This window comes from Mugil cephalus, chromosome 10 (assembly GCF_022458985.1).
Source record: "Mugil cephalus isolate CIBA_MC_2020 chromosome 10, CIBA_Mcephalus_1.1, whole genome shotgun sequence".
Lineage (NCBI taxonomy): Eukaryota > Metazoa > Chordata > Actinopteri > Mugiliformes > Mugilidae > Mugil > Mugil cephalus.
The window spans coordinates 3685151-3710677 of record NC_061779.1 but is presented as its reverse complement, the minus strand read 5'-3'; the positions used below and the strand labels follow the sequence as shown (position 1 = coordinate 3710677).

The following is a 25527-nucleotide window of genomic DNA, read 5'->3' as shown; positions in this document are numbered from 1 at the left end:
TAAGCACCTGAAAGTAAACAGTGTCACTTACTGCTCTACTCTTCATTAAAACATTCCTGCAAGAAAGGGACGCAGCAGGATGAGGTAATAAAATGACCATTGACTGAACCTCGAAAATTAAGCCAAAAGGGGGTGGAGCCTGTGGTTACACTTGGATACTCCAAATATGGGCGTGGGGGTCGTGTTGGGGCGGAGCTAAAGCAGCCTGGATGTTGAGACCTGCCCACCCAGCTCTCCGCCTACCTGTTAGCTCAGGCTACCAGAAACGACTTAAATTATGCAGAATTTTAAACCTTAATAAACTTAACCTTTTTTAAAAATCACCCTCTGTACAATTGTCAAGAATAGCGAAATAAACTACCGAGATCAAAATAATTTTTCGTAGCAGGCTGTAAACATGTTTAATAATGCTGTTTTGTTTCGTGGGTCTATGAGGAGTTGATTTGCTCCCTTTTGGAGTAAACTAACACTAATGATTATGCAAAATGGCTGCGGCAAGACGAAATAATTGGTGCGGAAATAGCTAGCCTGGCTCTGTCCAAGGCTCCAAAAATCAGCCGGTGAGTTTGCGGACTTTCCTCTGGTTGGATGAGTGTAAATGTCAGTATGCACACAGCAAAGGAAGACACTTTAAGAGAATAACCTCACCTCCTTGAATAGAGGCTTGTTGTTGTTGACGTCGTCGACGCCAACGATGACCCGGGCCGTGGAGGAGAGAGGGTGCGGCCCGCCTGACGCATTGTCATCTGTGGCTGTTACATTCAGGACGTACTCCAAGCCTTGAAGCTTGGGCAGGGGAGTGGAGCGGAGACGGATCAACCCTACAAAGAGCACGGAGCCATTAAATTACACATTATAAAATATGGTCGACTCTTACGGAGGACATACAGCCATTCCATTAGTCATTAAGCAGGATGTCATTGCTGCCGTGGCCTTGCACAGTGAGGGACGTGCTATCGGTAAAAAACACACCAGAGAATGCGCACGGCATGCTGTTGTTCTAGAAATCGGGAGTGAGATAGCAAGCAGCGGAAATTCACCTCACAAGTCCACAGAAAGGTGGGAATCTGATTTGCAGACTAAATCCAAAAACCAATTTCACAGTGGTGATTTTGTCACATTTCTAATCTAATAATTGCATGCTTCCCTCTAAAGATGCCCATCCAGCTCAAGCACAAGGACAAAAATATGAAGAAGTGAGGTGACTCTGGTTAGAAGTTAACCAGGCTCAGCAGAAGCCTATTAGCTGTTCCCCTCGCCCCCTTTGTCTGCTTTTATGTAACAGTCGAGATAAAAGGTGGGATAAAAGGATGGAGCATCTGAGTCAACATCTTTCTCGTCAAGAGAAACACGAAACATCAGAGGTTGCAAGACAAGCAGGCAGCCTGTGATGTGTGGGGAACCCATTGAAGTGAAAGCATGGAGTTTTTTTTTTTTATTCTGTTGTTGTGTTTCTAGTCATGTCTTTCAATGGCCTTGATTAAAGACAGCGCAGCATGCTGATACACACAGATGTGAGTGCCTGACTTTCCTCTCTACCAAATTACTTGCTGCCCACAGAGCAGAGAGGGGCCCAGAGCCCTAACGACAACGTGTAACACTGACACCGCTGCACCACTACATTAAAATAAGTGAACTGTGGGATGTACACAGTAATTCTCTCGCTTTAAATGTCAACCTTGTTTACAAATCTGACCGGCGCTACCCGCTTTTCAATGAGCCAGCACTCTCCGTGTGTGCCGTGAGCTGGAAGCCGCATCGTGATTTCTCCTGCACCCAAAGAATATTAGTCTTAGCATTTTTTTCTTGCTCTGAGGATACGCAGAAAGGGTGGGAAGGAATATAAAAGGAAGACACAAAAGGAAGGGAAGCTGGCAGAGCGCAGCCCGAAGATTGTGAGCTATGATAGAGCAGTTGTTGTGAAATTGAATTGAAAGGGTTGGGTGACAAATGTCACAGCGATTGCCACTGGTTTCGGATCAAAGTGTAAATAAAAAAAAAATAAAAAAAGATAAAGTGTGCAGTTACAAATACTAGAAAGCAGAGAAACAAGTGGAAGAGAAAGAAAGTGAGGGGATTTCCTAAATGATAACTAAATATTTCTTATGTCTTAAATGATAATTCAATTTTTATGACCTCATTGTGACTTTTTTTGAGGGGCGTGGCTTAACTGGAGGCAAAACATCTCAAACACAATAGCCTGTAAACAGCGGTTAGCATATTTCAACGGACTGTTTAGGCAAGAATGGATGAGAAAAATACATTTTAGAGAATATACTAATGCGCTCACTCCCCGAGAACGTGAGTGCTTCTGCTTGGGAACCCCTGAAACACACAACTAATGTTGCGTTGGCTCACAGTTAGCATTAGCATTAACATGTAACAAAAATCCCCTAAATAATGATTAACATACAATGCAAACAATGCAACTTCTGTTTGGACACCCCGAAACACGCAACTAATGTTGTGTTACCTAGCGGTTAGCATTACCATTAACATAAAACCCCTAATGTAATTTTAGTCACGATTTAGTCTAACCCATAATGTTTTCCAGGCTGAAACTGATGATGCTTTACATATTAATCTTATCTGATATGAAGTGTGCGCATTGTTGAATGTATCACTCCAGTCCTTTCTTTTAATCCTCAAAGCCAACTCATAGTCTGGCATGTGATAAAACTTCAAGTTAATGTTTTTCATTTTTTTGGTTTTGGCACAAGAAAAATTCAACAACACAACATTTTCACAGTTGAAAGTGACAGTGTTCGCTTCAAGCTTCCCTCTGTTTTGCCTCCAGTTGAATTCGTGGCGTCACTGTGAGGCCATGAAAAGATAGTGGTTAATATAAATGTAATATTTTTGCACATCCCCGTAGCAGGGGATTTGACGGAAATTATGAATCAGAGCAAGCAAAATTAAGAAACATCACCTTTCTGGCTGTCAATGACGAAGTTTTCTTCCTCGTTGCCTGCTGTTATAGAGTAGATTATACCGTCGCCATCTGGATCTTTGGCCAGAACTGTGGCGACGAGCGTGTTGGGGCCTGCGTCCTCAGAAACAAACGTTCGATATCTGCGAAGAGGGACTTGAGTTTAACAAGTGCGAGTAAGTGAGAATTCACACAAACACATATGGAAGGAAGCCAGAAGTCAATGATAGAAAAACACACACACACACACACACACAGACAGGAGACATGAATCATTTACACAGCATCAGCAAGCTGATTAGACTTATGGCTGTGGCTTTTGCTTGTCACTATGATTTAACCTGTCCTCTTAGCTGGCCAGACCACAGACAAATGATAATGTCTACTGGGATGTAGAAGCCATTGGACAAATGGTGCTTCCACATACCCAACCCACTGTGGGCCATTTGATCCAGTGGCTTTTAAAATGTCAACAGTGATTTGCTTGTTCTGTGGAGCTGGGCAGCGAGTTGCCCAGTGAGACACAGGAGACTGATATACCGCTGTGGTACCGAGCACAAGGGGGTGGAGATGAACCCCGTGACTAGGAGGACGCGGGGATGAAGAGAGATGGGTAAAAGGTGAGCAAGGAGCAGGTGACACACACAAGAAAAAAAGAAGGCAGCCAGAGAAATGACAAGTGAAGTGATATGTGAGAGCGAGAGAGAAGAGGAAGGAGAACAGAGCAAGCAGGATTTAAGAGGGGGCGGCGTTCTCACGGAGTTTGAGTTGATTCGTCAGCAGAACTTATCCCCCCGTGAGACTTTGCGCCGTATCCTCTTCTAATACGTGCGTGTAAGTGTGTGTGTCTGGAGCGGATCGTCCGTGTCTGCGGCGGGAAGTCAGAGGTGATTGATGGTTTACAGAGGAACGCTGATGGGTGATTCATCTCCGCCAGCCGCGGCAATCTCCGTGGCAACATGAGTGACCTGTAATCTGTCACCGAGCTCAGAGGCCACCTCTCCGCAGCACCGCGGGATGAGACACATACACTCCGCCTGCTTTTCTTCCTGAAGCGTCGCCCTACGTCTCATTGAACTGTGAAGCTGCGCCTCAGACAGAGCACGCCTGTCCACCTGCCTTACTGGCTGACTTTCTGCCTTTCCGCCTGCCGGCCTTCATGTCTGGCCATTTGCATTTCCGCGGGCTCTCCGGCTGTCCGTCCCTCACTTCAATCACTTTTAGCCTCTCTACGAGTCACTCTGATGTGATCTGAGAGAACACCTCGAGGAAAATTAACCTGTCCACTCAAATGGCAGCGCTCGGCCTCCGCATCTGCTGATTCTTTTTTGATGTATATTTAATATACATCAAAGAGGTCAACTGAAACATTGATTGTGTCCAAAAGCAGGAAGCTGTGAGTGAAAAATGTTTCACTTTCCGCACCGGCTCAATGTTCAAGTGCACTACTCAGGTTGTCTAAATGATGTGGTCTTTATTCCGCTTTTTAGTCTTTACTGAAGGGCCACAAACCAAATGCACCTGTACAGTCTAAAAAAAAAGAAGTGTTTTGGCTCGACAAAGAAAATCAGAAAAGCAACAATTTCCATTAGACTTTTTGAGTTCCGAACAACTTCTCAAGAAATTGCTTTTAATCAACAGATTATATTGAGTTACGGGAATTATCTTTTCTTCTGCAATCAACAATGTTTTTAATTATGAGCTGCTTAATATTTGCAAAAAAGAAATCTTCAGGTATTATGTGCTTAATTGTCAAAGTTATGATATGAAAGTTTTTTTTTAAGTTGACTTGCTTTTTAAAATCAAGTTGTTCCAAATAGATGTTTCCATTAATACTAGTACTACTAATAATAATGCATCAGTATTTTATTGCGCTTTATCACAGACACTCAAAAACCCTTTCGATTGGATACATTATTAATTCGCTCACACAGTCTGGTGGTGGTAAACTACCACAGACTGCGAATCCGAAGACTGCTTCTCCAACCACCACCAGACTGTGACTAAACTAGAGGAGCATCCAGGAAAGATGAAGGAACATGTATCCTGAACAACACTGATGGAACGCACATTTCAAAGAGAGTAGAATTTATTGATGTGTTTGGGCACATTCTCAGTTGTGTTACGACTGACAGTGGCTAACGCTAAATTGTCCATCTTGACTAGTTCATAATTAAAAACACCGTTGACTGTAGAAGAAAAGATAACTCCCTTAACTCAATATAGTCTGTCGGGTAAAAGTAATTTCATGAGAAGTTGTCAGAACTCAAAAAGACTAATGGGAACTGTTGCGTTGCTTTTCTTTGATAAGCCAAAAGATTTCTTTTTTTTTTTTTTTTAGAGTTCATTGAGACTTGAGGAATTAAAATACTGAGTCATCAGGTCAATTTTATTAAGTTACCAGAACTTGAAGTCAGTTCAATGTCAAGTGAGACAGAAATATCACTTTAGACTGCACACAATATTAAGATGATCTCGGTACCAAAAATATTGTGTCAAGAGAATGCATCAAATTCTGTTTGTAACTTAAAAGTTTAATCCAAATCAATAAAACAACTGTAGCTCATACGCTAGATGGGCAGGAAATGGCACTGGAACTGACATGAAGAATCTCATATGAATCAAGCTGATTTCACAAATATTCTTTACAGCTGCCGCATTGCCATTGCGTATTCAGTGACATTCAGTCCTTTCAGATTCATAGAAACCTTAGCTTGGTATCTAGCTAAACAGGCAAAAACCAAGATTCTTCCTCAGTGACATTTCAAGGATCCCTTCAAGGGTCAAGAGAAAAAGCCAAAACAGTTTCTTCGGATGGCTGAATACTGGACATGAAGGGGAGAGCGAGACTATTTCAACATTCGTGGAGTGGACAACGTGCCGCTGATGCTCTCTAACACTGTCAGAACAAGAGCAGGCCAGTATGAATAATGCCAGTGTCACTCCATCAGAAGGAAACACGGAGTGACTGAGTGGGATTTTGCTTTCTTTTCAATTCGGATGTAGGGTGCTGAAATGCATCTTAATTTACTGTATTTGTTGCTGAAATACTGTACATCCAGCAACTCAAGGCTGTATGAAACAGTCGCAAGAAAATTACAGATTTGATTTAAATCAATATAAACGTTGCTCTAGGTTTAATTTTCTTAACTGTGTGTTGAATGAAACTTATTTACAGTATTTTATAGTTATACCTTGAGACTTAAAGAGGGGCCCCAGGGAGTCTGTGTTATAGACCCCTTCACGGTTTGTAAACAATGTGATGTTTTTTTAGGGGCGGGGCTTAACTGGAGGCAAATGATCTCAAACCCAATGGTCAGTTAGCATATTTTAATGGACTGTTTTGGTAAGAATGGATGAGGAAAACTCATATTTTAGAGAATATACTAATACACTCACTCCCCAAGACCGTGAGTGTTATTTTAAAAAGTTGACTCTGACTGATGAGACTATATTCACCGTCCCCTACGTTCTCACTCACTGGGGGGGACGATTTGACCAAAGGAGGACACAGAGGGGACGAAGTCTGGTCTGTCTTTATCATGTCAAGCCTCTCCAACAAAGATATTACAAGAAGTAAGCGGAACCACTGTGGAGGGTAATGTAGTAAATGTAACTTCTGCTTGGACACCCATGAAACGTACAACTAATGTTGCATTAGCTAGCAGTTAGCATTAGCATTAACATGTAACATGAATCCCCTAAATAATGATTAACTTAACGTAATTTGTCAAATCGTCCATTACTCACTGGACGGTTGATTTGACAGGACTGCCCACAGTGCAATAACAATGTCTTGAATGGACATGTGCAAAATTTTCGATGACTTTTGTCCACACAAACACAGAAGTGCTGCCTTTATCAAGTGAAGCCTCTCCTACAAATGCAAATGCAACTTCTGTTTGGACACCCCGAGACACGCAACTAATGATGCATTACATATTAATCTGACCTGATATGAAGTGTGCGCGTTGTTGACGATTATCTCATTCCAGTGCTTTCTTTTAATCGCCAAAGCCAAACCAAAGCTGTCTATGACTGGCAGTGGCTGGTACGTGATAAAACTTCAAGTTAGTGTTTTTGATTTTTTTGGTTTTTGCCTCCATAAATACAACAAGACGACATTTTTCCGGTTGACAGTGACAGTATTTGCCTCAAGCGTCCCCCTGTGTTGCCTCCAGCTAACATCATGACGTCACAGTGATGTAGGCCATGAAGGGGTCTATACATTAAAAAAACATTATTGGATCTGTCATTCTGTTATTCAAATCAAAGTCAGGCTGCTGTCAAAAAAAGATGAGGGGAGGGAAACAGGATGCAATAAACACAGAAATTTCATAAACATTGTATACAAGTGTGCATGCATAAAATATCCTCTTCTTCCCTTTCATCATTTTTCTATATCTCAGGATGATGAAGCACCCAACACAAGGTACCTCGCAAACTGCCTGCATTTCTTACTGTGTGGCTGGTCTGGCAAGAGTTTTCGTCTGACTGCAGACAGGCTTCTCTGTTTATCTGCATATCTGACTGGGCTGTCTCCCGTCTGCACAGCCAGCGTGTTTTGGTATTCTCCACTTGCTTGCCCTGCAACCATGTACTAGTGTGTTTTTCTCCTCACTTTTTGTGTTTGTCTCCCTCGATCTCCACCTTTCCGCCCGCCTGTTTGTTTGGCTCCATGTCTAGCCACCCACCGAGACTGACACCTGACGATGCAACAAGAGCCGGCAACAGAGGTCTGCGGCGATCTCCTTTGAAGGTCATTGAGACATGACTGACAGGACAAGGAGCTCACTCGTTTTGAGGGAATAAATGCAGCGGAGCCACTGTGACAGTCTCTGCCCACCCACTCGTACGGCTTCGCCGAAAGAGGCGGTCGGGGACACACACTGGATTGCATCCATATGTCACTTTACCGCATACCTTTGGAGGAGGCCAAAAATAAATCCCGGAGAGTGCAGGAAGCATTTTAAGCAACGCTCCGGAACATTCTATGAAAGAAACCATGTCCCAGTTTGTGTGTGATTAATGTGTGAGAAGTGAGTAACAGATTGCTCTAATGCCAGATGGCTGTGATTAACACACCAAATAAAATATCCTGAACTCTTCTTACTGGAGGTGGTTTTACTACAGAAAGCAGCGTTGATGCTAGTTGGCCACTATTCAAGACAGGACTCCCTGCTTCAAACATTATTGCAATGAATAGCCTGAAGGAAGGCAGGTCTGTGATGTGTGATGTAACAACCTGTATATCAGTGATGCAACCGCCTTGTGTGCTCATGGAGTGAAGCTGTGATATAATGAAACGTGATCAGCTATTGGATCGGTGGTGAAGCGGGCGGCGGCAGCAACGGGAACATTGTTTCAAGTCGCTAATTGAACTCTGGCCATGTTTAAGGTTAAGGTAAAGCTACAACTTCCCACACACATACACTGAATACTTTTTTTTTAATAACTTTTCATTGATTTTGTTATTGTGCTCTCGGCCTTGCTGTTCTCAGTCTCATATGTAACCATGGCGTGTTATGAAAATACAAAGAGTTTGGTGCGGAATGAAAAAGCAGAAGCCAGATAAATAAACTAGAATGGGGAAAATACAGCCAGGCCGGTTCTATGTAAGTATGAGGGATGAAGCTACTCACACAGGCTGCGAGAATTCAGGGGCTTCGTCGTTGACGTTGGACATCCTCACGCGGACGGTGGCCGTGCCCGAGTGAGGCTCCTCCCCGCCGTCCACGGCCATCACCACGAATTCGTACAGATGGTTTGGCCTCTCATAGTCGAGCCGGCTCGCGGGGAAAACAGTCCCGTGGGGTGAGATGCTGAAGTCTGAGCTCAGAGTGTAATAGGTGAGCTCCGCGTTTAACCCCGAGTCGCAGTCCGTGGCCAACACTGGCGGGAGGGAAGACACCGCACAAGGCCCCATCAATTAGCAGTTAATCGAAAAGGGCTGATGAGATGGCATGGGCTGATGAATACGTTGACATCTGTGTAGATCATTATCTCTTTGTGGCCTTGCTAAACATGTAATAAATCATATGCTCTGACAACCACAATTACTAGAACACAAACCGTGCCCCTCCAGAATGATTAGCATCATCTGCAAGACGTGATCTTAAAGAAAGCAGGGGGAAAAATGAATAGCACACACCGATCAGGCATAACATTACGAGCACCTTGTGCTGTTCTTCATGTTTTTGTCTTGTCTGTGTCAGGCTGCAGAAGTTTCAATATGTTAGTTGGATTGGTGTGGTGGCATGTACATGATGGTGGAATATATGTTTCATGTGTTTGTTTTTGTGAATGATGTGCTGTATTTTTGTGGCTGTGTGAACTCTATCTATCTATCTATCTATCTATCTATCTATCTATCTATCTATCTATCTATCTATCTATCTATCTATCTATCTAGGGGTGGGGTTGTGTCTGGTGTAGGTGGGTGCTAAATGTCTAAGTAACATCCACACAAATGAATTCCAGGTCCAAAAGTTTCCCAACCGAACACGTAATCATAATATGTTCAATGTTACTGACTTCTCCTGTCAGTGGTTTTAATGTTGTGGCTGATCCGTGTATGCATGAGTGTTTTCCAAAAGGCTACGAGCAAAAAAAAACAATAGATTTGCTTCTAATGTGTAGAACTGTCCCAAACACTGTGTGAATTCTACTCAAACTCAAACTCATAGCGGCTGAATCCCTCTTGATGTGACATCATTCTCCTTCCGTCTCAACATCTCGCAGTTCAAGACGGGCAATTTGCTATGCGGCCTTTGTATTTAGCCTGCATATGGAGAACGACTCTGTAATGTGCTGAAAGAACAGAAGTTTTCATTGTCGACCACTTTAATTTCAGCTTTATCATCTTTAAAGTCAGCAGGTAAAGTTGTGATTGTAAAGGATTCCTCTGTGTCTTTGTCCCGTAGATGCAGACTGGAGGTGGAATGGGGTTTTCTATGCCTCAAAACTCTACACATTTCACCAGGTTAACAAATGAACTCACTCATTTTTGCTCTCTCGATCTAATCTAGCTTTTTTTTTTTTTTATTGAACTATAAACTCTACATGCATCTATATGCTGCTTCTTGTTTGGCAGCAGGAAGATTTAACTTTGATACTTTTCATCTCCTTTAAGAAGATTCTCTGTCTCCGCTCTCTACTCTCTTCTTTTGATTCATCCACTGCTGAGTTTTCCCGCACCTGTTGTCTTGTTTTGTCTCGACACATCGGTTTGTATTGGTTGCCATTTTCTCCTGCCGCCGGCTCTGCAGTGCCAACAATTTCCACCGCTACGGGTTGTGTATTCTAAGGCTTTCAGATTAAATTTGTTCTGTTTTTCTCGGTCAGAATTCACTACAAACAATTGCCCGGCTGGGGATATGTTCGCGTATCACCTTTTGTAGCCCGCGAAGCCCCACAGGCACAAGAGCGTGCGACAAAAACTATGCAGTGAATTGCAAAATGGATGTAACGAGGTACCTTTTTGTATTTTTGTGAGTTATTCAAGGTGAGCTCCTTTAAATTTCTTAGTTAAATATCAGAGACTGTGGAGATTTCCCCTTGGGATTAATACATTTTAGAAATGTGGGTTCAAGTAATTTTCACTCTGAGTCTATAGAGGTGTCATTTTGTTCAGGAAATAAAGCGACAATGCACCCTTTTTTTTCTTTTCTCTTTAGGAATATAGGGGTCACACATTAGGTGCGTAAAAGTATTAATCTCCTGAGACCCAAGCATTAGTTTGGAACGCATACTAATTTCTTTAAAATAAGATGTTTTGGTATTTGGGATTATCATGTTTAAACTGGAAGTAGTTTTTCAATTTAAGTCACTTTAAGTGTACCAAAATAAAAAAACACTGTTTATTTTAACGCAAAAGCCGAATTACAAACGATGAAATCCCAACGTCCTCAAACAAGACCTTGTGAATTTTTTAAATTTGCATGTCATATCAAACTAGAAAAGTTAATAAGCATAAATTAACGAGTGTATTGGCAGACAAAAGTGTCTCCTTATGAGAAAAACAGGTTCTGAATGAAGCAGGAACCAGGTCTCAAGAGGTTAAAGTATACCTGATTAAAAAGCAGCTCAGTCCATTTCTACACTAGTGTGTATTTTAACAAGTTCATCTGAGTTGACAGTTACACATATGTCATGCAGTGATAGGTCATGTTCAGATTTTTCCATTAACAAGCGCCCTGAGTGATCAGATCACAAGCGACTGGCTTAAGATCCTGAAGTGAATTCTATGCACGATGCAATAAGGATGAATTTGTATCACGGTGCCATAAACCGCACGGTTCACAGCACTGGAACAGTTTTAGGTAGCGATCCATTACAGACAGGGGTCTTGGGTGCAGTGTACAACATTTGGCTGCACCCTAAATTACGTAGTCAACATGCTATTTGCATACAGAGTGCAAAACTGACACCGGACTCTCTCAGGACGCATGTGGAGACGCATTCTAATGCAGCGCACTTAGAGACGGTCACTTGTGATTGGACGTTAATGCCGCGTCTGAACACGTCCGTAGATGAACTGGCATGCCATTACTCATACAAAACATAATAAATCAAAACAAATGTATGGCGCCTTTGCAGCCGCGAGTTTTGCTCAGTGTAACCCGAGACCACGATGCAAAAAAAAAAAAAAAAAATTGGAAACATTACGGGCGTATGAGGCGAGATAATGAAACCTGACTTCAGACACGGAGCTTAGGTTTTCCTCCAAAACACATCTGCTGTGGGGAAAAAGTGACTTCTCGGATTCTTTCTCTCTCTCTATTTGAAGGAGAAAGAAACACATGCAAGTGAAATGCGGGGGTCAGAAGATTCTCACCCTGCAGCAGGGACGTTGCCGTGGTTACAGTCTCTGGGACTCCATCCACACTGTAGATGGACTGGAGGAACTCTGGGACACAATCATTCTCATCCGTTATCAACACCTGAACCTGATTAGAGCCAGCATGGTGGGAGGAGGAGAGGAGAGGAGAGGAGAGGAGAGACACAAAATGAAAGAATACAAACTTAAAAGTCTCCTTGTGAACTCTCAAATCCAGAAGACAACAGCAGGAAATGCTTCGTACGGAACGCTGACCTCAAATCTTAATCTATATCCATTTAGATTTCCTCAAGTTGTCAGTTCAACATATCCTTCATGTTCCGCTTCATGACTTCCCCGTGTCAGAAATAGAAATGTTCCAAGCATGCTTAACTGTGTGTGTGTTTCCCACAAAGGCCTTAGCCTCCCTCCAACCTACAAGCTCCCTGTCACCGCTGTGTGTAAAGTGTGAAGTGACAGCTGAGTAATAGTCCTGAAATAGCTGAGATAGGTTTTCCCAGTCCGCATCTCCTTCCCCGCAACACGCAGCCGAGCAGAAGGAGGTTGCGCTCGCTAAATCCGCGGTACAAAGCGAGCAGCTGACATGATAATTGGGTAACAAAATCTTCCGGTTAATAATTTAAACTGGACTGAAATCATGAATAGTTCATCTCGAAATATTCGCTGAAGAAAATGAAGATTTCTGATTTTTTTTGCGCTCTCACGCCTCAGAGAGCGCTCTATATATTTCACGCAGCTCATCTCCGGATCACAAATGAGTGAAACAAACCGCAAGAAAATAGAAACAAACAAACAAAAAAAAATCACTAGGTTCACCGGTCCACTTGTTAACATTTCTAAACCGTTGAGCCATGCTATCCCTGCAGACAGCTACAAACTGCTGCTCCTTCCTTGTGGTTATTGTCGAGCGTGTGAGGTCAACAGGTCGCTGCTAAGTTCCACGCTGTCCGCGGAGGCTTGCCAGACGATTTGAGCCACTGAAAGCTTGGATGAAACCGTGTCTGCTACCCATCTTGAGCTTTGTGAGATTCCAGCAGGAAGGTATGACACAGCAAATCGGCAAGATTATTTTTTATTTCACTTTAATTCGACACAGCGGTGGCAAAGGCCTGCGTGACAGGGTGCTATAATAAAACATCACAGCTGGAACTCAGCTTTGGACTTGGTTGACCGGAGACCGTGAACTCCTATGTGATTCATGTCGGCTCTCTCAATCACCCTCCGCCTAAACTGACCTCGGTGACGGTGCTGAGGCTGCCGGGCTCCTCGCTGGCTCGCACCATCAGGAGGTAGCGGCGCTGGTCGCTCTCGTAATCCAGCGTCCTGGTCAGGCTGATCTCCCCCGTCTCCTGGCGAATGGTGAAAAGGCTGCTGGGATTGATCAGCAGGCTGTAGCTGACTGGCTGCTTCTGGAAGGAAATGGCAAACACCACCAGGAAGCTGGAGGAACAAAGAGAAAGTGATTAGAAGAAATGGAGAAAAACATCTTTATTATTTGATTTCACATGCGCCCACGTCGAATGAGAATCGAAATCCTCTTTTCCTGCATTAATGCTGTGCCGTAATGAAATCAATTACTGTATGGCCCATTGACTACATGCTATAAACACGGTCAATTGGTACTTGTCTGTTCTGTGCAATAACGTAACACTATTATTCAGATATCTGTGTTTGTTTTTACGGTTAAGAGAGTTCACATCCCCTAATAGTGTGTGATGATGATATGCCTACTCATGCTCGAGTGCACTGGTGTAAGCAAATGAATATTTATTGAAACGAGTCTAACGCTTCAAATCCGACACCTAGTGAGAGCTTTAGTGCATGTCTGTGTTAGTTATTGTGGGACTAATGTAGAAGATGTACACTGCTGACATTGGAATTTGAGCCATTTATCATTTATCAAGCAGCATGTGTAAAGCCGTCCTTGTGTGATTGAGTCAGTTAATCAGTATGCTCCCACGGCCGCATTCATTTTAGCATTTGTCAGCTTACAGAAACGAGGTATACGGCAAATCCGGATGCATTTTAATATTGCACTTCATTATGTTCTACTCTCCAGAATTAGACTTGAGGCAACGATAAAGTACCTGCCAAAACAGAAAAAAGAAAAAGAAATCATCATTGCTTATGTATGCGAGTAGATGTTTACGTATGCAGCACTCACGGCTGTCCCTCCGGCGTATTCTCTGGGATGGAGATGGCGTAGCTCGCGTTGGTGAACTGCGGCGCTCTGGCTCCCGCCACCACGGAGAGCATGGCGGGGGCACTGTGGCTCCCCATGCCGTCAAGGGCCACCACGCTTAACAAGTATTCTCTCTCCCGCTGAAGCACCAGCCCTGTGGTCAGCACCTGCCCTGTCTTCTTGTCTACAGCAAAGCAGCCATCACCGCCTGCAGGGAAATACAATGACAATATTTTCCATAACTGGACCCAAACCGATCCAGCGCTGCCGACTTGAATACTAAGTCAGAAAATTTTACTCACATGCCAATGTGTTGGTTCAGGCTAGAATCCAGAGCACTTAAGTGATTCAGGTAGAAATGCACATTTAAATTCAGCCGTTCTCTGCAACTCGTTTATATAACACACCAGTAAAATAATGTGAAATGAATAAACTCATAAAGCCACAGTTTTGCTATGAGTTTAGCCATTGTTCACCGTGCTCTAATTTTAGTAAAGACTCCACAAAAACAGCTTACAATATTTAAATGTGTACTATTTTGATTTCAGACTGCATTTTTGAGTCATTGGTGAATCTAAACTAGCAATACAATTTACACTTCCTCATTCTGCAGATGCTTGAGATACACCTTTACTGAACCCCCATAGGGGGAATTCAAAATAACACAGGAGCTTTAGGGAATAAAGTTGATTTTAAGGGTAAAAAATGTCCCTATTCGACAGAAAAGCAGTGCAGATATTTATGGATAGTTTTGTGAAACTTGTGACTTGAAGCTAAAACTAGCAGCAAGGTGGAGAACGCAAAGACACATTTTACTTCTTATGTACAGTACATTAGACTTTGCTTTTCTGTGTTTTTGTGCATATAGAAGAAAATAGCTGTGTATCGCCAGCACATCTTCAGTGATAAGAAAATCCATATGTACATAAATGCAATGGGAAGTTAAGGGGACCAAGCACGGATCCATGAGGTATCCCATTTTTAAGTTACTTGGACTCGTTTCTAATTGAACAACCTGTGAGACCTGTGAAGCTACAGAGAAGGACAATACTCAAGATGATGGTTCAGCAAAAAGCTCAAAGGGCAAAAGGGCGACCATGTTTGACCTTAGGATTTGTATCACTGACCACAACACAGTCAGTATAAATATCAGCCTTAGTCCACAGTGACTTGGCGGTTCCACAGACAAACGCTGAGTAAAAAGTCAAACTTCACTTCGATCTGTGTGAGTTCGAACAGTCAATATCGGCAAAGAACCCTTTTTTCATTGTCAAACTGCCAGAATTTTTCTGTTTGAAAAGAAAGTAACAGCGACTCTCTTAGTTATTAACGCTGCCTCGTAAGGCTGAGAAGCTACAAAACATTTTTCATTCCGCACACAAAGCCAACAGGTGTTGTATATTTTTCCGAGGTCACATGAAAATTATTAGTTATTGAACAGCTATCCGCAGTTTTCTTTTCATCTTGCGTACGTATATCACACACGGGTACGAATGATGTAAAAATTATCGAACATGGCCATTTTGGAGCTGTCACTGCAGCAGCTGCTCATAATTAAATTGCACCTGTTATAATTGGATAATTTTTTTTACAGCTAACTCTCAGCTCACTCATCAGTCACAATCAATCTCCTGCTAGCTTAGTGCATCTGTCCTCGTTGCTATTAGGAACTACACATAAACTTTTAATTTCTAACATTCAAATGTTACATACAGTACGTGGGTCATCATGTGGTCTAAAAACTGTTTAAAAAAGTAACCAGGTACACTTATGTATACTATATTATATTATATACTTATGTATAATATATTATACACTTATGCAGTCCCAGAGTGCTGACTTGCTTCTGAATAAAACAAAACAGGTCCTGTTCATAAATTCCATTAAGAAATTAAAACACCCTCTGGGCATTCTTTCAAGGTTATTATTGGTTATATTCTATGCTATTCACATTGTCAACAAGCCTTGTTTAAACAACAACAACAACAAAAAAAAAACCAACAATGTACAAGTTGGTCTTTAAGTGCTACCACTTCCCGTATCCTGCCCCATTTGTAAATACTTCAGACAAAAGACTTTTAAAATGCCTCATACATTTATAAAAATAATAATAATGATACTAATAATGAAAAAAAAAGGGGGCATTAAAAAGCATAATCGTTTCTCAAAACAGCTGGGCTCTGTCGTGTTTCGAAAACATTATTCAAAGAGGGGTAAGTAGTGATTTTTTTTAGGGGGCTATTTGCAGTGGCACACTGATACACATTTTGGTGAGTGCTTACAGCAGCAGGACGACGTAGATAGGAATGTCTCGGGATGAGCTTAGCGAGACTTAGTGCATTTTCAAAACATTAATCACTGGAGGTCGGTGGCACGGAGAAATAAACTGCTCCAGACAGTGGATACATGCTTCTGACTTCACGGGATTTGTTGGCAATATCAGGTATACGGAGTAACAACAGACTTGCTCTTATATATATGTATAATGCAAAGGTCCTTATCCTTGACTTCTTATTCATTTTCTTAAGTACTAGTATTTATTATGCTGCATAGTGATTCTGGTATTTAGATTTGCAATGTGGTGCTTCTACTTTTCCCCTACAGTACCCCCTGAAGTTTCCAACCATTAATAATACTATGGAGAAATGTTTGAATAAGCGGGTCCTTGTTGTGTTATTATCATCCTCGCCTTGGTTTCCCGCTGTTCAGCGTGCCGAGTTGGTATGAGTAATGCATCAACAAAGCAAAGGTATCAGAGTGCCAAAGGAAGACTGCTAAAATATATGAGGTATGTAATGTTTAAAAAAAAGAAAAAGGAAATGCAGCCTCACTTTGGGAAGTGAATGTATTTCACACGGTTGTTTAAATGCAGTGATACTATATGTTTTGAGGAGAAGAATGTGAACGTTGTTTCTGTTGGTCTACAACACAGGTCTGCAAACCCTAGGGTGGTGGCAAAATCTTTGGTTGATTAGCTATTTTTATATATATTTTTTAACTTTCCCCCACAAATTTAAATTTCTTTAAATACACATTAACGTGAATCCAACGTATTATTATCCAAAGGGATAAATGGAGGCAGAGGATGTTATCTTTCAGTCAACACTTCACTAATTCAGCAATACAGGAGCTGCCTCAACAGCAGAGCAACACGCTAGACCTGTCAATCTACACAGTAGGCCCCGCCCCTGTCACTGCTGAGCCAATCATGAGGCTGCATATCACACGCTGTCTCTGTCAGGTTTCCCACAACTGAGACTAAAATGGATAATTTGTCGCTTGAACGAAAAATAGAAATTAAAAAAAATAATATTTGAACCTGTGTATTATTTAAATAGCTTAATATTGAATGCAGAATGATAATAATAGTGTATATTTATAATCTGCACTAGACCAAGTTTAATATATATAGAACACATATAGTAGGTAGGGGGTCCCTATCTAGTCTCTCCATCAGTTTGGGGGGTCTTTAGCCTGAAAAATGTCAAAGACCTATGGTCGCAGGACATCTTACATTTCCTATTTCCAAAGACAAAAAAAAAGAAATGGGGTCACACAGACTTCGATAATCAAACGGCCCGCTAGTCACATCTGCTGGAGGTCTTAAGCACAGGATAAGAGGGTTAAATATAATCTTGACTTGGGTGTAAATTGCTTTGACGGGAAACTATTTATGTTGAAAAACACTCAAGTTTTCAACTCCATAAACCTTGTGGTTTTACCTCAAACTGGCGAGCTGTCCGATGCACTAACGCGAGCCAGTGGGTCGTTTTTTTGCAAAGACCCACGAGCAAGCACATTAGCACATCCCCCCCAAACTTTGACGTGCCAACAAACCTCCAATCCCCTCAACCACCAGGGGGTCCACTACTCTGGTGCACATCCAACAGCCCAGCCGAGTGCATTTGTGTGCCTGAATGATTCTCTGTGCATATGAAACTGAGAGAAGCAGACAGATAGACAAGAGTGGATGATAAGTGCATAAACAAATGTGTGAAGGCCTCTGGCTGTGAGTGTGATTATGTTTCTGTCTGTGTGTGTGTGTAGTAGAGACAAAGAGGGACACCGATACGGAGGCAGAGAGAGACAGGGTGACGGAGAGACAGGGAAACCAATGGACACACTAAAGAGTATATGAATGCCTGAATGAACGTGCGAACGCTCGTGGCTGTGCGAGGCTCTGTAGCCTGTCGACTTATTTTAACAACCTGTTTTCATACAACCGCCTTTCCATAGATTCTGCGGGTTAGCGCGTGCGGACGGCATATAGCTTACCATCTGACAAAAAGTATTCCACCACTCCGCTTTCGCCCTCATCCCCGTCATAAGCCTGGAGCTGGTAGACAAACGTTCCCGCGGGGGCCTCGGGGGACACGACAGCCAGGTACGGGTACGGCTTCATGTTCCACTCGGGGACGTTGTCGTTGACATCAGTGATCTTCAGCTTCACCTTGTTCAGGTACCAGTCTGGGCCTGGGGGGTAGAGCAAAGATAGTGATGGAGCTGTGGTTACCAACAGTGACAGCTGTCATGTAATTGTCTGTGTGTGTGTGTGTGTGTGTGTGTAGAGGGGGGAGACAAGCAGCCGGGGGGGAATCCAAAGCAGCAACAAGCAGCAAGCCAACGGTGGGTACAGGTATGTGAGAGATAAACCCTCTCCGGTGGATGGCAAAACATAATGCTGCAGGATTAGAATAAATGTCAGTGTCTCTCACGTCTGCAGTGTGGAACTGATACCGGTACAGTTTCAATTGAGCTCAGAGGTCTGGTCAAAGTCAATTACCGCACTATCTTTAGTGGTGCAATTTACTCGTTATCTTTCTATTTCCTTTTGCTTTGCCATAGCTGCCAGGCTTTGAAGATTGTTTTAAGTGGATATCAGGAGGTCCGTTTGGGCCAGTGGTAGAGGCTGGTGGATGTGGACATCATCCTCCTTTCCTCCATCAGGGCTCCATCCAGGCATCCAGACACCGAGGCTCCCACGGGACCGAGCCTCGACCACAGTCTCATCTACCAAGTCTGGGTAAAGCTACCTTGATCTTCCCACAGGGGCATCGGGGATGATGCTCCAAGGCTGCAGGCACTTTGTCGCTTGCACACTGTCTCACTGAAGTGAATAAGAAGATTCCAGGAATCCAATTACCAACTCACTCACCCTAAGCTGGGGCAGACAGCAAGAGAGCAAAGCAGCGCCCAAGGAAAAGCGGTGTACAACTCTGTGACAGGAGTGTAGCGCGATCGTAGGGGATCGTCATTAAACACAATGACACACATAAAAACCCCTGACATTATCACCATGTGCCCCGATCTAATGTAGGGCACTTTGTTTCCGCGCAGAATTTATTCCTGCAATGTGGAGCACGTCTCAGAATTGTGACCTAAGACGCTATTTCCACAAATATTGGCTGTGATCTTGTGTCAACGTGGCATGAAGGAATGTCAGAAGGGCTGCCAACCAGTTCAGTAGGCTGCGATCCACAGAGGCCATCTGCCTCACCCTGGAGAAGAAAAAAAACTCCTGCCAGGCTAAACAAACACACAAACAAACACATGCACGCCCAGTTACGAATGCAAGGGCAAAGATTCGACATGCATGCAAGTCATCCAGTCACCCACAGTCATCCTTGCTAACTGACATTAGCATTAGTCTCGTTCTTTCTGCCTGTCCCTCACAAACACACACACAGATGGACACTCCCGCGCAGAGGTGAGTTACCTAAGGGCTAAAAGTAACTATGGATTTCAAATCCCATTACGTAAAAGGTCCCTTGTTTGTGGCTGAGGGCTATATATGTACTTTTAAATCCGAGACAAAAACAGCGGGAGTTTGCGATGCATTCTTTTGCTACCTTAGGGCTGACTCAACAGATGTGCTGTCCTTGTAGAAAACACTTCTACTTGGTTGGATTCCCTAACATTCTGCAGCATAACATCTCACCAAAGTCGATTGCGGCTGACATTATGAAACTATATACCAGTAATGAGCAGTACATACATACAGGAAATAGTATAAAGTCTTCAAAGTGTATAAATTGCAGCACATTGCATTTGAATGAGTCAGGCAGCAGATAGACGCTAAGATCAAAGTTCCTGTTCCTTTTATTAACTGGCTTACAATTGAGATGCATTTTTGACGAAAATACCATGTTCTGCACTCTAGACCGGCTCTGGAGTGTTCACAACCGAAACACAATAGCTGCAAAGTGTGTGACAGCTCCTAAAAGGATTGTTAGCGGGATAATAACGGAGAAAGGAAGGAGCTAGAGGAGAGAGTTAATCTAGCTTTCTGCTCAGGCTTTAAAGTTGCTCTGCGGAGGGAAAGTTCTGGGATCTGACGATAGTTGGGATAAATAGGCACTGTATCGTGGGGGCAGAGAAACCAATCAATGTTCAGATGCTATCGCCTGAAATGTTGACAGCGGCAATTTATGCTCTTTAAGCCAGATCATCCTGCACTGCAAGACGGAACAATCCTTTCGTGATGAATAATGAGGAAGGGATAAAGATTCTAGTGCAAAATAGAGCGGTTTAAAAGGCACTTAATCAAACAGAAATCAGAGCTCCGGCACTTAACATTTAGTTGACGATCAAATCTTTGCGGGGAGGGGTGCAGGACACATTCCTTGCCTCCTGCTTGTTGGTGTCTTTCCCAGTCGTGTCTCTGTGGTAATAGTGGTGATGATTTTACAAGGCTCCATCTAATTAGCTTGTTACAGAGAGACTAATCAGAGCCAAGGCAGATAATTAGAGCCTATCAGCTCTGGAATGATAATGAAGAATGTACTAGTGTGTGTGTGTGTGTGTGTGTGTAAGGTGAGGGTGCGTGCTGCATGTTTCCGTGGTTGCAAACGTGTGCGATTTCCTCTCTGATCTGGTGAGTTAAGCGGAGAACGCCTGCGAGCGATGTCCCGCGAGCACCTATCCAACACGAGCCACCTTCACCTGACCGAGACAAAAGATGCGATCGTATAGCGAGCAGGGGCTCGGAGGGTTCCTGCTCCAGCCTCTCTGATGAAAGAGCTGGTCTATACTGTCCATATTGTACAGTACATTCCCACAAGGATAAAAGCCTCTGCTGGAGGACTGATGCAATAACGTTTGTATCATAAAAAGTGGGATGACAAGGGCTCAATGTGCGGTTTGCTCTGGCTTTGCAAATTAAATGAGTACGCCGTGTGTTTATGCGTGTGTGAGCTGCGCATGAGTGTGCGTTCTATATCACTGTAAGCCATTCTGTTGATGTTTCCTGCTGTTAATCCTCTCCTTGGGTACTTGCTATATAAAGCTGCTAAGTGGCTTGCCGGTATGAGAGAAAAAAATAAAAAGTTGTCTCAAGTGCTTCTGTGCACATATACGCTGCCCACAGTACAAGGACACAGAGTGTGTGTGTGGGAAGAGGGATGAGAGAAAAACAGAGTAAAGGAAAGAGGCACAGACAGAAAAAAAATAAGTGGAGGGGGGGGCAGGCAGTGCGGCGCAAGGAGCATTATGTGATGCTTAGCAGTGGACGTAAAGTAACACTGAGGAGACAACAGCACAGGGGAACCATGGGAAACAGCTCAACAATAGATGGAGCAGCCATGTTTGAGAATAAAGTAGCAGAGCTTGAGAGGGAAAAATTAGGCTAGAGCCGAAGCATAATTAATATCGCTGGGGTTTTTCCTCATGCAATTCGTCCCTTGCTCCTGCACTTTCCACTGAGCTGCATGTAGCCGTGGTCGGAATTAAACAAACTGCCTTTGCAAGCATAAACACCAATGGCCCGTGCGGGACGTGGAATTTTCAGGCGCGCTTCTCCGGCGGCGGGTGAATGGAAAGTGAAAATCAGCTCAAAGAGGGAGTAATGAGGTACATTAACCAAATGTTTGCAGTGTTAAGGAGGCTCTATTCTAAGCTGCCCACCTTCCCGCCCCCGCCCCCCCCGCCCCCGACCCGCTGTCTCTGCGCTTAAAGCAGAGTGTGAAGCCGTCAGCAGGAGATCAACACGCTAAAAGCACTGGGGACAGAAATCTATTAACTCAGGGATGCCCCCCTTCCCGCCCCCCTACAACACACACACACACACACACACACACACACACAAACACACACACACACACTGGACTCTGCAGCAGCTCAGAATGGCTGACAGGCTAACCCTGCAAGCACACAAGCAGGCACTTTCATCCCAGAACAATTACAAATGGTAGGAGTCTCCAAGTTGTGCTCATTCTTTTCGCTCTATAACCCGACTCTGTGCAGTTTATGAAGCAAACAGTAGAAACTACACGTGCAAAGCATTTCAACATCATCAGTGTAGTAAATCAAGGCACACATGCAACATCAGGCATAACATTATGACCACCTTCCTAACAGTGTGTAGGTCTGCCATGTAACATTTCCACAGAATCCAGAGGATGTTGTTAATGGGGGTCCTATGGGTTGAGGGGAGGGGCCTCTGTGGATCGTCCCACAGATACTTAGTCAGTTTGGGATGTAAAACACCTTGTGCTGTTCTTTATGTTTTTTTTTTAGTTGTTCCTAAAGCATGTGTGTCTGTGTCAGGATGCAGCCCGCTGGGGATGGCTGCACTTTTATGGGGTGGGGGTGTCTGGTCTGGTCTGGTCTGGTCTGGTCTAGGTGGGTGGTACATGCCTCAGTAGCATCAACACAAATGCCAGGTCCAAACGTTTCCCAGCAGAACATTGTATCGTCACAAGATGTTATTGATTTCTCCTCCTCGGTGGTCGTAATGTTATGGCTGTTTGGTATGTGTACGTGTGTAAAAATAATAAATAATAAAAAGCATTATTGTCGGGAACATTGACAGATTCATCTTGGCAGTATATCTTCTTTTACACCATAATACTTTGAAATGAAAAGCCCATAAGACATAATAGTGAAAAACAGACTGTGACAGTGTTAAACGAAGGACGTTCACTTCAACATAACAGTGTCCAGCAGCCAGTGGCCTTCAGGATCTCATCTACATCGATAACGCTGCGTTAGCTGCTGGATAATTCATAAGAGAGAACTCATTCACACGTGTTCGAGTCGACATCTAAAAAAATAAAATCCATCACGGTAACAAGATGGAACATCATTTCATAAAGACCTGACTCCTCCGCTACAATTTTTTACTCATTTCATTTTTTTGCTTTTGTCTTTTCCCCACAGAACGCCTGCCATTGCGTAACTATTTTCTTAGTAATTACAGGGGGGGTGAGCCATTCTAATCCAATACACTTTATTTGTTGAATTCAGTGAACATCTCCTCACGGTCTGCTAGCTGTGAAAAAAAAAAAAAAATACACATATATATATATCGTGCTTAGATGCAGCTCGACTGTGTGTGCGTCAGGTGTGATCCACACTTTTCCAGCGAAACAGCAACAGGGAGCGATCGTGTTCACACACGGGACAAGAGGTGGGAGATATGAGGGGGGAAAGGGAAATTCATTAGAAGAAAAAGAGCGACGGTAAATCTGGCTAACGTTAACACGTTTAACTCCGAGGCAAGAAGACCGCGGAGCCGCCCAAGAGGAAAAGGTCAGATCAGTGTAAATGGAAAAAGAAGGGCTGCGATCAGACAAGGGCTAGATGGCACGTTTACACTGGCGAAGGCTTTCCAACCGCGGGGCGACCTCAGAGAGTCGAAAGGCTGTTTCTGCATCAGAGGAGGGTGATATTAGTTTGTCTGTGTTTCACAATATGCTGCTGCCCCCGTTGCAGCGTTAGCTGTAGTAGTGGGAGAGCTGCGAGCTGTGAATGTTGTTGTCTTGCCAGCGCGCATCTGTGAATTTGGAGGGCTGCGGTGGCACTGAGGGGAGGAGTGCCCTTGCTAGTCTGTCGAGTTGAAATATCAACAGTGTTTCTCGGGAAATACCAACTCCTACCTTTAATTTAGTAGTCCTTGAAAAGAGGTGGCTGTGCATCGTGTCCTCCTGTATTATTGAGGACCCAACCCAGAGAACTCGTGATTCACTGCAATAGTATCAGAGGTTGTTTCACTGTTGGGTTTTTCTCTAAATCACTCATTCACGCTGGTGTCGCCCTCAATTCTCTGAACTATGGGACCTTCCGACGTCCCCCTCAAACAGTTGATTCATTATTTTTTGTAACATTTAAATTGACTTTTCTCTCTCTGAAAAAACGTATCTTTGGATTACTTTTTTTTTTAATTGCGGTGTGAAATCAGCATTAAAATTTATTTGGACTTTGGGTAACACGTTTTTTGACATCAGTATTAAACTTTGCCTTTAGCAAAGCTTGTTATTCATTTGCTTCATCTTGCTGCAAAATCAATACTCTGGTCTATTTTTTTTTTTTTTTTTTTTTACTTCAGGACTTCAAAAATTAAATAGTCGTAAATATTACAGGGTCTTTGTGCTTTGTGCACGTTAGCATAAAGACGTGGAGTTGGACCTGCACCTGGCCATGCTTCATCACATGTTGAAAGGGTTGAAACTAATTATTGCCACGGGAGGTTTTTGGGTTTTTTTGCCACGACCCCAAAAGAGTTCAACACATGCCAAGTTCAGGAAACACACAAATAAGTACAACACAAGAAAACCAAGGCGGCATCTTAACCAATCCGAGAATCACCAAACAAAACTCGGTAATGAGCTGCAAACACACAAAACATTAATAATGCAAAAAACAAACTGAGACTAGCACAGCCTACAAATGACTCTTCCACTGTAGGGTTGAAAAATCTAGTAAATCTAAAACCTCGTTTCAATTGCTTAAATTTCTCTGGAGGCAGATACCTGCTGGTAACCCTGCAGTGTTTTCTCATTTTACACAATTTCTTCAAAATGTTAAGAATAAGTTGTCTGACCTGGAGAAGAATGTGTCATGGGTTTGTTTGTGCTTGTCTGAAGCTGTCTGTGGAATAAGGATTGTGTGGGTGCATGAACATAAAAACAAAAAAATAAAAAAACCCTCTGGAGCACACTTTGTTTGCAAGCTAAACTTTGATTCATTATTGAAGGTTAGCGCCATAGCATTAAGGATCAGACTGCCCATGTGAAAGAAATAATTTATAGAGTACATCAACCTGAGTAAATTTTAATTATTCAATTAACAGCCCTGCTCTATCTTGAACAGAATATCTGCTTCAGAGTGCGGCTGGATGGAGGCTGGATGAACGGATGGATGGCTCTCTCCCAATTGGCCCCCTGACAGCCATAGTCCCCTTTCTGGTGGGCTCATTTTTCTTGTAGTTCAGCCAAAAGAATTACAAAATGTATTCAATCCCCTTTGTTTTACTGCTTTGAGCTGAGGAAAATGTGCCCTATTCACTTCTGTTCACGCGCATAAAAGAGGAGGATTTAGAGAAGAGCAAGTGTTGAATGGAGATATACTGGTAGCGTGTCGCCTTCGGGGAAAGGAAAAATATCGTTTAGCTGAAATAGTTTAAAGTTCATTTAAAGCGGCGGCGGCCTGGGATTGACTATTTGCTTTAAATGTTACAATAAGACCGCATTCGTGCACATTTAACCGTTCCGAATGACTTTCTGCAGCCAACTTTCACATCTGCAAGATATTTTACATGCATCAAGTAATTAACGCTGCAACGTGGCATTGTGGGAATCG

The 25527-nt window shown here is 43.1% G+C and overlaps 1 protein-coding gene across 1 annotated transcript in view; it reads right to left on the bottom strand.

Moving 5' to 3' along the window:
- LOC125015393 (neural-cadherin-like) overlaps window positions 1–25527 on the bottom strand; it is a 94202-nt gene that overhangs the window by 48039 nt on the left and 20636 nt on the right. Inside the window, exons 2-8 of the mRNA XM_047597220.1 lie at window positions 18226–18423; window positions 13933–14158; window positions 13004–13208; window positions 11766–11877; window positions 8572–8821; window positions 2930–3072; window positions 649–821 (exon numbers count right to left, since the gene is read on the bottom strand). Coding sequence (XP_047453176.1) covers window positions 649–821; window positions 2930–3072; window positions 8572–8821; window positions 11766–11877; window positions 13004–13208; window positions 13933–14158; window positions 18226–18423 — 1307 coding nt within the window. The remainder of the gene's footprint in view (window positions 1–648; window positions 822–2929; window positions 3073–8571; window positions 8822–11765; window positions 11878–13003; window positions 13209–13932; window positions 14159–18225; window positions 18424–25527) is intronic.